The sequence below is a fragment of the Schistocerca piceifrons genome, chromosome 2 (genome assembly GCF_021461385.2).
Source record: "Schistocerca piceifrons isolate TAMUIC-IGC-003096 chromosome 2, iqSchPice1.1, whole genome shotgun sequence".
Classification (NCBI taxonomy): Eukaryota; Metazoa; Arthropoda; class Insecta; order Orthoptera; family Acrididae; genus Schistocerca; species Schistocerca piceifrons.
Window position 1 is genome coordinate 206,615,425 of NC_060139.1, and position 14,625 is coordinate 206,630,049.

The following is a 14,625-nucleotide window of genomic DNA, read 5'->3' on the forward strand; positions in this document are numbered from 1 at the left end:
TTCAGCCGTCCAGATGGTGCCGCAAGCACCGCCATCGGGAACTGCCCCCACAACTGCGGGCAAGAGCCGACTAGCCGGAGCATTTCTTTGTACCCGTCGGTCATGCGAGGCTGCGGTAAGCCACGGCTTCCGGTCGGCCGAAGCCTCATGACCAGTTTTACACTGGCCGTGGCGCACTGCAAGACAGGCAAGTGCGGCTTGAACGTACAGTTCTAATTGCAATCCCACCCCTAACATAGAATCTCCCCAGTTTAAAAAAATCCACTTTAACCTCTAATTTCTCGTGCAAAATGCGGAGTCAAACCTTTTATACTACACTACTGGCCATTAAAATTACTACACCACGAAGATGACGTGCTACAGACGCGAAATTTAACCGACAGGAAGAAGATGCTGTCATATGCAAATGATTAGCTTTTCACAGCATTCACACAAGGTTGGCGCCGGTGGTGATACCCACAACGTGCTGACATGAGGAAAGTTTCCAACCGATTTCTCATACACAAACACCAGTTGACCGGCGTTACCTGGTGAAACGTTGTTGTGATGCTTCGTGTAAGGAGGAGAAATGCGTACCATCACGTTTCCGACTTTGATAAAGGTCGGATTGTAGCCTATCGCGATTGCGGTTCATCGTATCGCGACATTGCCGCTCGCGTTGGTCGAGATCCAAAGATTGTTAGCAGAATATGGAATCGGTGGGTTCAGGAGGGTAATACGGAACGCCGTTCTGGATCCCAACGGCATCGTATGACTAGCAGTCGAGATGACAGGCATCTTAACCGCATGGCTGTAACGGATCGTGTAGCCACGTTTCGATCCCTGAGTCAACAAATGGGGACGTTTGCAAGACAACAACCATCTGCACGAACGGTTCGACGACGTTTGCAGCAGCATGGACTATCAGCTCGGAGACCATGGCTGCAGTTACCCTTGACGCTGCATCACAGACAGGAGCACCTGCGATGGTGTACTCAACGACGAACCTGGGTGCACGAATGGCAAAACGTCATTTTTTCCGATGAATCCAGGTTCTGTTTACAGCATCATGATGGTCGCATCCGTGTTTGGCGACATCACGGTCAACGCACATTGGAAGCGTGCATTTGTCATCGCCATACTGGCGTATCACCTGGCGTGATGGTATGGGATGCCATTGGTTACACGTCTCGGTCACCTCTTGTTCGCATTGACGGCACTTTGTACAGTGGCCGTTACATTTCAGACGTGTTACGACCCGTGGCTCTACCCTTCATTCGATCCCTGCGAAACCCTACATTTCAGCAGGATAATGCGCGACCGCATGTCTCAGGTCCTGTACGGGCCTCTCTGGATACATAAAATGTTCCACTGCTGCCCTGGCCAGCACATTCGCCAGATCTCTCACCAACTGAAAACTGCATGGGCAGCTGTACCTGTACGCGCCATCCAGCTCTGTTTGACTCAATGTCCAGGCGTATCAAGGCCGTTATTACGGCCAGAGGTGGTTGTTCTGGGTACTGATTTCTCAGGATCTATGCACCCAAACTGCGTGAAAATGTAATCACATGTCAGTTCTAGTATAATATATTTGTCTAATGAATACCCGTTTATCATCTGCATTTCTTCTTGGTGTAGCAATTGTAATGGCCAGTAGTGTAGTTATTTTCGGAAAGAGAAGAAATCAGAGCGTACAAAGGCCTTCACATCGTTAAAGTATTGTTCTTTGTTGGGTCTTGCCCACTCGTCCCGTATAGGGAGCCTAAGGGATGCTGCGTTCTCGGAATGCTATACAACAATTCAAGGAAATAGCTTTAGTAGTTTTATTTCAATAAAACAGACTGACAATACTTAACTTTGGATTTAGGACAAGTGTCGCAAGCAATGGGCGACATGCAATATAAATCAGAGTCCTGTGATATACGCAGTGTTCAGGCAAGTGTGTCACACAGTTTGTGGATCACTAACAACTGTTCTCGCAGCACTTTCTACTAGACTGCACTAATACTCCGTGTATCCTTTCCGCTTCTCTGGTCTTGCGTTCTTCTTCTTCGTTCCGGCGCTTGTGATTAGCCCAGAACATTCTTAGTGTGAAAATCCTGCACTAGATTATGACATAGGCTATATTTTTTCGAAGTATTTTCTCATCCAGCAAAAAAATCTGTTCTTATCAGCTTAATACCTGTTACGTCCTCCATCACAAGACTACAATGTTAAACTCATTTTTGGCTCATGATGGAGTCCTAAGAGCATGCTCTAGCTCTGTCACTTTCGAACTCTCTTAACGTAGCCAAATGCCTCATCATCTACGAAGTCTTTTAAGGTAGCCAAACAGCAGCACAGAGGAGTTGTAAGTTAATACTACGAATACGAAGTGCAAAATGGCTAAGCAGGGATGGCTAGAGGACAAATGTAAGGATGTAGAGGCCTATCTCACTAGGGGTAAGATAGATACTGCCTACAGGAATATTAGAGAGACCTTTGGAGAAAAGAGAACCAATTCTATGAACATCAAGAGCTCAGATGGAAACCCAGTTCTAAGCAAAGAAGTTAAAGCAGAAAGGTGGAAGGAGTATATAGAGGGTATATACAAGGGCGATGTACTTGAGGACAATATTATGGAAATGGAAGAGGATGTAGATGAAGATGAAATGGGAGATGCGATACTGCGTGAAGAGGTTGACAGAGCACTGAAAGACCTGAGTCGAAACAATGCCCCGGGAGTAGACAACATTCCATGGCCTTGGGAGAGCCATTCCTGAAAAAACTCTACCATCTGGTGAGCAAGGTGTATGAGACAGGTGAAATACCCTCAGACTTCAAGAAGAATATAATAATTCCAATCCCAAAGAAAGCAGGTGTTGACAGATGTGAAAATTACCGAACTATCAGTTTAATAAGTCACAGCTGCAAGATACTAACACGAATTTTTTACAGACGAATGGAAAAACTGGTAGAAACCGACCTCGGGGAAGATCAGTTTGGATTCCGTAGAAATATCGGAACACGTGAGGCAATACTGACCTTACGACTTATCTTAGAAGGAATATTAAGGAAAGGCAAACCTACGTTTCTACCATTTGTAGACTTAGGGAAAGCTTTTGACAATGTTGACTGGAATACTCTCTTTCAAATTCTAAAGGTGCCAGGGTTAAAATACAGGGAGCGAGAGGCTATTTGCAACTTGTACAGAAACCAGATGGCAGTTATAAGAGTCGAGGGACATGAAAGGGAAGCAGTGGTTGGGAAGGGAGTAAGACAGGGTTGTAGCCTCTCCCGATGTTATTCAATCTGTATATTGAGCAAGAAGTGAAGGAAACAAAAGAAAAATTCGGAATAGGAATTAAAATCCATGGAGAAGAAATAAAAACTTTGAGGTTCGCCGATGACATTGTAATTCTATCAGAGACAGCAAAGGACTTGGAAGAGCAGTTGAACGGAATGGACAGTGTCTTGAAAGGTGGAAATAAGATGAACATCAACAAAAGCAAAACGAGGATGATGGAATGTAGTCGAATTAAGTCGGGTGATGCTGAGTGAATTAGATTAGGAAATGAGACACTTAAAGTAGTAAAGGAGTTTTGCTATTTGGGGAGCAAAATAACTGATGATGGTCGAAGTAGAGAAGATATAAAATGTAGACTGGCAATGGCAAGGAAAGCGTTTCTGAAGAAGAGAAATTTGTTATCATCGAGTATAGATTTAAGTGTCAGAAAGTCGTTTCTGGAAGTATTTGTATGGAGTGTAGCCATGCATGGAAGTGAAACATGGACGATAAATAGTTTGGATAGGAAGAGAATAGAAGCTTTCGAAAAGTGGTGCTACAGAAGAATGCTGAATATTAGATGGGTAGATCACATAACTAATGAGGAAGTATTGAATAGGATTGGGGAGAAGAGGAGTTTGTGGCACTACTTGACTAGAAGAAGGGATCGGTTGGTAGGACATGTCCTGAGGCATCAAGGGATCACAAATTTAGCATTGGAGGGCAGCGTGGAGGGTAAAAATCGTAGAGGGAGACCAAGAGATGAATACACTAAGCAGATTCAGAAGAATGTAGGTTCCAGTAAGTACTGGGAGATGAAGAAGCTTGCACAGGATAGGGTAGCATGGAGAGCTGCATCAAACCAGTCTCAGGACTGAAGACCACAACAACAACGAATACTTCATAAATTCTGCAACATAGCTGATTTTATTACGGTGGCCATCTCTCCCTGAGTAGGTGGGAGACTAAAATTTCGTTAAAAGATCTCGCCACAAAAAAAAAAAAAAAAAAAAAATCCTCCTGATTATCAGTCCAACTCGCGAATCATATCCGTGGCACTCTCACCTTCGCTTCCAACCGCCCAGCGCCACGTCATTGATATCAAACTGATTGACTAATTAGTTACATTGAACATCAGAGCTCCTTTGCATGGTGAATAATTTCTTTCCTGGAATCGGAATACACTTTCCACAACACTATTGGGAACCGGCATTTGAAGCTGACTGCTGGCAACATACGACTCACATGAACATAAGATGCGAGAAATTAACGCTCATATGGAGGAATGTAAATAATCTTTTTTTTTTTCCTCGCTTTATTTACGAGTGGAGTAGGAAAGCAAATAACTAGTAGTGGTACGGGGTACCCGCCGCCAAGCACCCTTTGATGGTTTGCAAAGTATGCATATAGATATAGATGTAAATTTAGTTTACCTGTCAGCCGGCCGGGGTGGCCGAGCGGTTCTAGGAGCTACAGTCTGGAACCGCGCGACCGCTACGGTCGCAGGTTCGAATCCTGCCTCGGGCATGGATGTGTGTGATGTCCTTAGGTTAGTTAGGTTTAAGTAGTCCTCAGTTCTAGGGGACTGATGACCTTAGAAGTTAAGTTCATTAGTGCTCAGAGCCATTTGAACCATTTTTTATTAAGATGTCAGTCTATCCGTTTATCGACATGCAAAACGCACAGAAGAATGCTGTCTCTTATTTATTTCTGCTGCTGATTGTCTCTTAGTAAAAACCTTCGTATTAGCCCCTAATTTCTCACTGCAGTCACTTCATGAGATGTATGCGGGAGGCTGTAATGTGTTTGCCCATAACACTTAAAAGAAGCGGTATAGAGCTCGCCTTCCAACTCCCTTTTCATCAAAATTTCGCTTACTTGCTATATTCGCACGAATCTTCCAGTCTTCTGTGTATAGCATTTGAATCCACCTGAGTAAGAGTTGCCCGCCAAGTCACACATCCCATCACGTTCTGGTACCACTGTGCCATTAGTTAGAAGACCTCCACAGGTCACTGACTAGGTAGAGAGCTATCACGATGAGAAAAATAGCGCGCTAATGAAATTCACAGCCATGCAGATTATACGTGAAATGCACAAAGAAATTCAGAAGCATAGCAGCTACAACTCAACATCATCGAATTATTGTCTATAAATATCTCCCTGTAAGTATCTTAATCTCCTTTATAGTATTTCTACGTTTACTACGCTAGAAATACGACAGAGCAATGGTGACAGAGTCCTCATTGACAGCTTAGTGTTTCGTGAGAAATATGTCACCTTTTTTCGAATGGAGAATTCCTTCATAGTACGAATATAGCCGGCAGGTGTGGCCGTGCGGTTAAAGGCGCTTCAGTCCGGAACCGCGTGACCGCTACGGTCGCAGGTTCGAGTCCTGCCTCGGGAATGGATGTGTGTGATGTCCTTAGGTTGGTTAGGTTTAATTAGTTCTAAGTTCTAGGCGACTGATGACCTCAGAAGTTAAGTCGCATAGTGCTCAGAGCCATTTGAACCATTTTTGAAGTACGAATATAACAGTATCACAGAGTTTCCAATACACTATCCACTGAATCATTTACATTGGTGCAGCAGCCTCACATCTCCACCGCATAATTCATAGCTACTGAAAGAGTAGCGGGAGATTCAGGACTTAATCACAGCATTGCTCACGTGCTGGTTGATAGTAGGAGACCATGATACCGTATTCCGTCTAGAGCAGAGTGTATCAAATGGTTCAAATGGCTCTAAGCACTATGGGGCTTAACATCTGAGCTCATCAGTCACCTAGACTTAGAACTACTTAAACCTAACTAACCTAAGGACATCACACACATCCATGCCCGAGGCAGGATTCGAAACTGCAACCGTAGCAGCAGCGCGGTTCCGGACTAAAGCGTCTAGAACCGCTCGGCCACAGAGTATATCCACACGGGTGGTATGCATATACGTAGTGCTAGTTATTTATTTAGAAGGAAACCCCATACTCATCTAACTATCGTACATCGAGATCCAATTAACCAACAACTAAAAGCCAGACCAGATTAATGTCAGTGTTTCCTCTAGCAACAGCAGTCTTCTTAGTACCTCTTACACCTCGATCCAAATTTTAGTGCAATAGTCTCTGGGTGACATATAGACGGGATTTGTGGTCACTTGCCTCCTACACCATCACGTCTTAGTGGGCAGATCACAGCCCCCTTAAAAATCCATGTAGCTGAATTTGAGCTCACGGCTTAACAGTCCTTAGTGCTTGGGTTGCCTTCCTTAAGATTCCAGCAAATTAATCTGAACCCAACATATGCATTGTACTTCAGCTCACTCGAGATGCGTATTGATAGACATTTTATGGCAGTTAACACTTCCGAGGGACAGTGCACAGGACTTCTACTCTTATTAATGTTCAATAGATTTAGTTAAGTTCAAGACAACTACCAACTCCACCACAGGTTTTCCCGCCTGCTTGCAGAGAAATCCATCATCTACAAACATCCCACATCTAAAATAAATACACTGCAAGCGGCTGTACAGTGCATGGTGGACGGTACATCGCACCAATATTATCGATTAACATCTATCCCTGACTTACACGCTGATCGAGTAAAAAATTGCCTACATACTTCCAGACATACCCTAATTTACCCTGTATGTTTCTGGGGAAAATACGTTGACTTTTCCAGAGACTTTTTCTTCTGTCACATATTCGAATGGAATATGCCAACCTATACAATACTAGCAGCATCCACATGATGCTTTTGTGTCAATGGTCAGTCTTGTCACACGAACAGACGTGGTCTTGCAGGATTGGTAGACAGCTACTATGTAGTGTCGCGCTGTCGAAACGATGTTACTGTTCACCAGTACACATAATTTAACCACAAATGCGTCTATGTGTGTTAATGTTTGGATAGAAGCTGACAACGACCTTAGGGTTATAGTGGAAATTTAGAATGTATAGTGAGGTATTAAGATGGGGCTTATTCAAATAGAGTGGGGGAAGCTGTACAGCAAACTGACATATACAGGATGTTCAAAAAAAAAGTGTCGAATACTTTGAGAGTTGGTAGCACTCATTGAAACAAGAAAAACAACTCCAGTAGACATGGGTCTGGAAATGCATACTTTCTGCGATAAACATGTATTTACAGGAGGTGTTCAACGTGATGTCCATTCATGAGAATGCACCCCTCTGCTCTCTGATGTAATGAATGATGCAACCTTTGAAGTATATCTGGCTGTTGTTGTACCTGTTGACATACATTGAAGATGTGACCGTGCAGTGTCCACACAGCACTGATTGGTGTAGTGTAGACCAATTCCTTCAAATGTCCCAACAACTAAAAGTCTAGGGAATTGAGGTCTGGGGAACGAGCAGGCCAAAGTGTGCCAGCTCCCTAACCCCCCCACAACCAATACAGAAGTCCTGAAATGTTTGCCTCAGATGTTCATGCATATTGTGACGCAAGTGTGTTGGTGCGCCATCATGCATGAACCACATTTGCACTGGTTGCTGCAATGGCAACAGCCTCCAGCAAGATAGGCAATACATTAATGACGGAAGTCCAGATAATACACCTCAGTTAATCTATTGACAACTATGCCTGCCCATACATTGATTGAGAATCAGCGGTGATCAGAGGGCACTCTGTGCTATGGATATTTTTCAGTGTAGATGGCACAGGCTATGTCCATTTGCTAAACCATAACAGACCATCATACCCGCTATTTCACTTGTTGAGTAACAGGCTTCCGAGTGGTGAAAGAGAGAAAATATAAATGTACTACACCATTTGTACATACAACCAGAGCAATAACAGTAAAAACGTGAGTGGATCCACATTCGGAAGAAGATAAAACACCACGACACATACCAAGGATTGACAGTACTATGGCCCCGGCAGAGGTTCGAGTCCTCCCTCGGGCATGGGTGTGTGTGTTTGTCCTTAGGATAATTTAGGTTAAGTAATGTGTAAGCTTAGGGACTGATGACCTTAGCAGTTAAGTCCCATAAGATTTCACACACATCTGAACATTTTTTGACAGTACTACACAATAAGGCACACAAACATGACGAGAACTAATGTAGCTTATAACACGACTCAACCCACAACTGACTGCAGACAACCTAATGAAAGGTGGAGTACTGCCGGACACTTGATGGAGCGCTAAAGCAACGACTGTGTTAATATCCGCAATGAAGCATCGCACAGCCCTTCCAACAAACACTTGTTTATCTTGGAAAATATGTGTTTCTGGACCCATGTTTATTGAACTTATTTTTCTAGTTTCGGTGAGTACTACCACCCCTCAAAGTATTCCACACATTTTTTTGTACACACTGTATATCAAGGGGAAGTTAACCGATAAATATGATACATGCTGTCTCGGCATTTCCAGGAGGAGGAAAGGAGGCTCAGAACTGAACTGGAGAAAGGTGACAAAGAAAAGTGTCCTTTTTGCCAGAGGGGAGGGGGACAAGGAGGTGGAAGAGGAAGGCTGAAGGTTTCTCGGAAGATCAGATTATCCCCAGTGGTTCATAAATCAATCCCCATGGTGTCTTAAACCACTTAGCGGAACAACAGGTTAAGGGGTGGTGGAGAGGGAGAGTTGGTCTAATTGATCAATTTAATTAATTAACATATCTATTTGACATCAAAAGTACACCAGAACCCGCTTTAAGCCACTACTTCGACTTTCAATGTATATATCGAAGAAACCTTACCGTAAATGAAAGAAAGACTCAGAAGTAGGATGAAAGTTCAAGGACAAAGAACATCAGTGATAAGATTTGCTGATGACATTGCTATCCTTAGTGAAAGTGTAGAAGACCTGTTGAGTAGACTGAACAGTCTAATGAGTACAGAAGATGGATTGAGAACAAACCAGAGAAAGATGAAAGTAATGAGAAGCAGCAGGAACGAGTAGACTAACTCAAGGAATTCTGCTGCCTTGGAAGCATAATAACATGACAGAAGAAGCACAGAGTTCATAACAACCAGTCTAGCACTGGCAAAATGGACATTCCTGTAACAAGTCTAATTGTATCAAACATCACCTTTTATAATAATATGAAGAATATACGTTTGAAGCACAGAGTTGTATGTGAGTCTTGGCCTGTGGAAATACCGGGTAAGAGGAGAGTCGACGTGTTTGAGATGTGATGGACTGATAAGATAGGAAATGTATCAGCGAAGAGAGTGTGATACAGAAAACGTTGAAAAAAGAAGGGAGGATGGAGGGTCATGTGTTAAGGTGTCCAGGAATAATGACCATGGCTCTTCAGTAAGCAAAAGAGGGTAAAAACTGTAGGACAAGACAGATATTGGAATATATCCAACAACTAGTAGAGGATATTGGGTATAAGTGCTACTGTGAGACGAAGAGGTTGAGGCAAGAGAGTAATTCGTGGCAGGCCGTATCAAACTAGTCAGAACACCGATGACAAAAGAGAAAAGAGAGAAAAGGAACAGCCTGTTTTATCTTTTTGCAGTGATTTGTATATTTGAAAATGCCAAGCTTTACGTTGTTCCGGCGTCGACGTTACGCTATAGACCCCCCCCCCCCCCTTGTAACTAGCTCGGTTTAACAGATCTGAGGGCGGAGGAATGCATGAACACACCGCCACGAACAGGACCACAGCTAAGAAAATAACCTTGCAGTCGAGAACAGCTGTGCATTGACACTGGAACAGAACTTGGGGGAAGAAATTTCCCATCTTGCGCAATGAATGGGACAGTGTTACGAAGAACGCTGTTCCCACGAAGACACCACCTGACACCCACCACTAATTAAGAGACGTGTCATGTCTTGGATACTGTGGTTTGTGTATTAGTATGATCATGTAACCTCATCGGACAAAACATTAGTCACTCTAGTGTTCACACGTAGGTGAAAACCGTTAAGCGTTTACAAATGGTGCAGCCACTGGGTCACGTGCTCAACCACGCGCGCAGTGCCTCAACGTGACCATAAGGCAGTAGCGACCAGCGAGATATTTATGTTTCAAGCGTTGAACGTAAATGTGGATAACTGTTACGACGTAACAGAGTAGCAAAAAGGGGCAGTCGCGTTTAGCCGTTATCATAGACATACGGTGTGTGAAGATGCTGGATTTATTGGTGTTCTGCGGCGGATTGTCCGACGTGTCTACAAGCAGTGGTGAATACACGTGACCAGGAAACACGAAGTCAGACTCGTGGTCGGAAAAAGATCCTGACTCAGAGGGACCGGAGCCGTGTTTCGCTGCTTGTGAATCAAAATCGCTTCCAAACCCGACAGACATTGCTGCAGGCAGTGAAAGAAGGCCCATCACAACCTAGTAGTGAGAGAACGTTGCAACGGGAACTGTATGCACTGAACATTGGGACTGGAGCACCTCACCAGACGCCATCGCTCACACAGTCACACAAAAACAACAGCAAAGTTCATTGGGTGTAAGAATATGTCACTGGTTTTCTGAGCACTTCCACATCCTATTACATCTGACTGGCCTGCAGAATCGCCTGACTTTGAACCCCATAGAAAACCTGTGGGACATGTTGGAACAGCGGGTAAAACTCCGAAGTCAGCATCCCTGCAGTTTGGTGGAACTTCTAACAACCCTACCACAACAAAGGTCAGAATTTAATAACGATTGTAGTGTTGCTCACGCTGCTAAATACTGCATTTTCGGGCAACAAAAGTGACATTATGTGGCAGGTGTCATTAGAGCACAGTTAATAGTCATTTCATGTAATAATGAAAAAACTAGGCACTCATCTTTTTGTGTTTCCCACGCTGGTCTCGTATTATCATGGCTCAATCGTTGAAAATCTAGGTGGTTATGATTCCAAGCTCGGATGCAAAGAGGCCTAGGTTTTATTCTGCTATATTCAAAAGTTTTGTAGATGCGCTTCATAATTAAACCTTTCAAAGTTAGTACAATGGTGATGTAAAAAAAATAATCAGCACTCCGAATTTAAGTCACACTTTCTTTTAATTGCAATTTCACGTAAACACAAAACATCACTTCACAATACAAAACATACTTGAAAACATCTTCCTCACATTTTATAAGCCAACTATAATATGCGTCATTCCAACATGACGTCCAAGACTTGACTTTTCCAAGGTCCGACTCTCTAACAGCTCAACAACTAAGTAATCGCTTACGCCCCCAAAAATCAGAGTTACAAGTACGTCAAAGATCATAGTGACAAAAGAAAGAATACGCGTAAGAATAATACCATTGCAATATAAACATATCGATGTATCAAAAGTGAAATCAAATCTGAATGTTGTCTCAGAAATATGTTAAGTAGTTAACAGAAATACAGTAGAATATTACTGGTATCGAGAGGTTCAGGTGAGGTACCATAATGGTTACGTAATTCAAGTACCATTACAAACTGCGCGGTCAAATCTTCAGCGAGTGGTTTAACAAATGGTTCAAATGGCTCTGAGCACTATGGGACTTAACATCAGTGGTCATCAGTCCCCTAGAACTTAGAACTACTTAAGCCTAACTAACCTAAGGACAGCACACACATCCAAGTCCAAGTCAAGACTGAAGCGCCTAGAACCGCTCGGCCACTGTGCTGGCAGTGGTTTAACCTGGATGCGTCGTACCTGCACAACCCTGTGGACTCATTACTTTACCGAATCCAGGCCGTTGGCAGTTCCAGAGGTGGTACTAAATGATACTTGTAATGATTTCTCCAAGGGTGACTAATCTTTTGTCCGGTGAGTTTATGTCGCATTGTGCTTGTCTCCCATTGTCAAGTCCACGCTTGTGCAGTCCCAGTATAGTGATGGTGGCCTGTTGCGCAGGCCGATGCGGCACTGGGGCGCCGTCTACTTCTACGTGTCGTTCGCCGTGCTGCTCGGCCGCACCATCGCCGTGCTCTTCCTGGCGGCCAGGGTCAACGACCAGAGCAAAGGCCCGCTGCCCGTACTCTTCCAGGTGCCATCGGACAGCTACTGCGTCGAGGTGAGGCAGTGCAACACTCCTACCATCAAAGCTACTGACCTAAAAGTCTACAGCAAAAAAACAGCCTTTGATGACTTGACGTATGCTTTGAGTGTTACGATTTTAATCGCGTTCGCAATAGTTTCCATGACAGCTGTGACCAAAGAACGAACTAATTGTAGTAGAAGTGGTACAGTAGATTTATTCATATGGAAATCACTTACACACTCACTTTTACAGCACTGAAAGACCTCAGTCGAAACAAAGCCCCGGGAGTAGACAACATTCCATTAGAACTACTGACAGCCTTGGGAGAGCCAGGCCTGACAAAATTCTACCATCTGATGAGCAAGATGTATGAGACAGGCGAAATACCCTCAGACTTCAAGAAGGTGTTGACAGATGTGAAAATTACCGAACTATCAGTTTATTAAGTCACGGCTGCAAAATACTAACGCGAATTCTTTACAGACGAATGGAAAAACTGATAAAAGGCGACCTGGGGGAAGATCAGTTTGGATTCCGCAGAAATATTGGAACACGTGAGGCAATACTGACCCTACGACTTATCTTAGAAGAAAGATTAAGGAAAGGCAAACCTACGTTTCTAGTATTTGTAGACCTAGAGAAAGCTTTTGACAATGTTGATTGAAATACTCTCTTTCAAATTCTGAAGATGGCAGGGTTAAAAAACGGGGAGCGAAAGGCTATTTACAATTTGTACAGAAACCAGATGGCAGTTATAAGAGTCGAGGGGTATGAAAGGGAAGCAGTGGTTGGAAAGGGAGTGAGACAAGGTTGTAGCCTATCCCCGACGTTGTTCAATCTGTATATTGAGCAAGCAGTAAAGGAAACAAAAGAAAAATTCGGAATGGGTATTAAAATCCATGGAGAAGAAATAAAAACTTTAAGGTTCGCCGATGACATTGTAATTCTGTCAGAGACAGCAAAAGACTTGGAAGAGCAGTTGAACGGAATGGACAGTTTCTTAAAAGGAGGATATAAGATGAACATCAACAAAAGCAAAACGAGGATAATGGAATGTAGTCGAATTAAGTCGGGTAATGCTGAGGGAATTGGATTAGGAAATGAGACACTTAAAGTAGGAAAGGAGTTTTGCTATTTGGGGAGCAAAATAACTGACGATGGTCGAAGTAGAGAGGATATAAAATGTAGATTAGCATTGGCAAGGAAAGCGTTTCTGAAGAAGAAAAATTTGTTAACATTGAGTATAGATTTAAATGTCAGGAAGACGTTTCTGAAAGTATTTTTATGGAGTGTAGCCATGTATGGAAGTGAAACATGGACGATAAATAGTTTAGACAAGAAGAGAATAGAAGATTTCGAAATGTGGTGCTACAGAAGAATGCTGAAGATTAGATGGGTAGATCACATAACTAATGAGGAGGTATTGAATAGAATTGGGGAGAAGAGGAGCTTGTGGCACAACTTGACTTTGAAGAAGGGATCGGTTGGTAGGACATGTTCTGAAACATCGAGGGATCCCTAATTTAGTATTGGAGGGCAGCGTGGAGGGTAAAAATCGTAGAGGGAGACCAAGAGATGAATACACTAAGCAGATTCAGAAGGATGTAGGTTGCAGTAGGTACTGGGAGATGAAGAAGCTTGCACAGGATAGAGCAGCATGGAGAGCTGCATCAAACCAGTCTCAGGACTGAAGACCACAACAACAAAAACAACAACAACGGGTATAATATATGAGTTTTGTGCCATTTAAGGGAATGGGGTAGGTAATAAAAATTTTAAGTTAAAAAATCTTGGTTCTTGTGAGCATTTCTTATGCACTTGACACATTTCACATCATAATGGTTACCGTGAGATTGATCAATGGTACACGTAGCTAACTAACTAGCAGTATACGTGGGAGGATGTCGTCCATGTATCGTACAACCATTTTATTGCCTTCAGCGACCACCAGTGGCGTACGTTGGCCCCACACAATGTCAACCCAAGACATTCGGGAACCACCACCTTGCTGCACAGTGGACAGTGTGTCTAAGGCGTTAGGCTGACCAGACTGCCTCCAAAAACGTTTGCGACGATTGTCTGGGTGAAGGTATATGTGAGTCTCATCTGTGAATAGAAGTTGATGCCAATTTTGCGAGTCCATTCAGTTTGTTGTTGGCCCATCTGCACCGCGCTGCATGGAGTCTAGGTGCCAAAGTTGGACCTCGCCGTGGGTTGCGCATCATGCAGCCTGTTTTGTACAGTCTGAGTCCTGTGGCTGCATTTAACCTATTATTCAGAATGGTTGCGTTTCTCTCTGGGTTCCTTCGAGCTGAAATCCGTAAGTAGCGGTCATCAGCTGCAGTAGTAGCCTTTGGGCGGCCTGAGCGAGACAAGTCATCGACAGTTTCTGTATCTCTGTACCTCTTCCATGTCCGAACAACATCGCTTTGGTTCACTCTGAGACGTC

At 43.5% G+C, this 14,625-nt stretch overlaps 1 protein-coding gene and 1 pseudogene across 1 annotated transcript in view; both read left to right on the plus strand.

Moving 5' to 3' along the window:
* Window positions 1-14,625, plus strand: part of LOC124775263 (gustatory receptor for sugar taste 64e-like) — a 155,989-nt gene that overhangs the window by 95,603 nt on the left and 45,761 nt on the right. Inside the window, 1 exon segment of the mRNA XM_047250102.1 lies at window positions 12,067-12,209. Within this exon segment, the coding sequence (XP_047106058.1) occupies window positions 12,067-12,209 (143 nt within the window).
* On the plus strand, window positions 2,105-2,261 carry LOC124778126 (annotated as a pseudogene).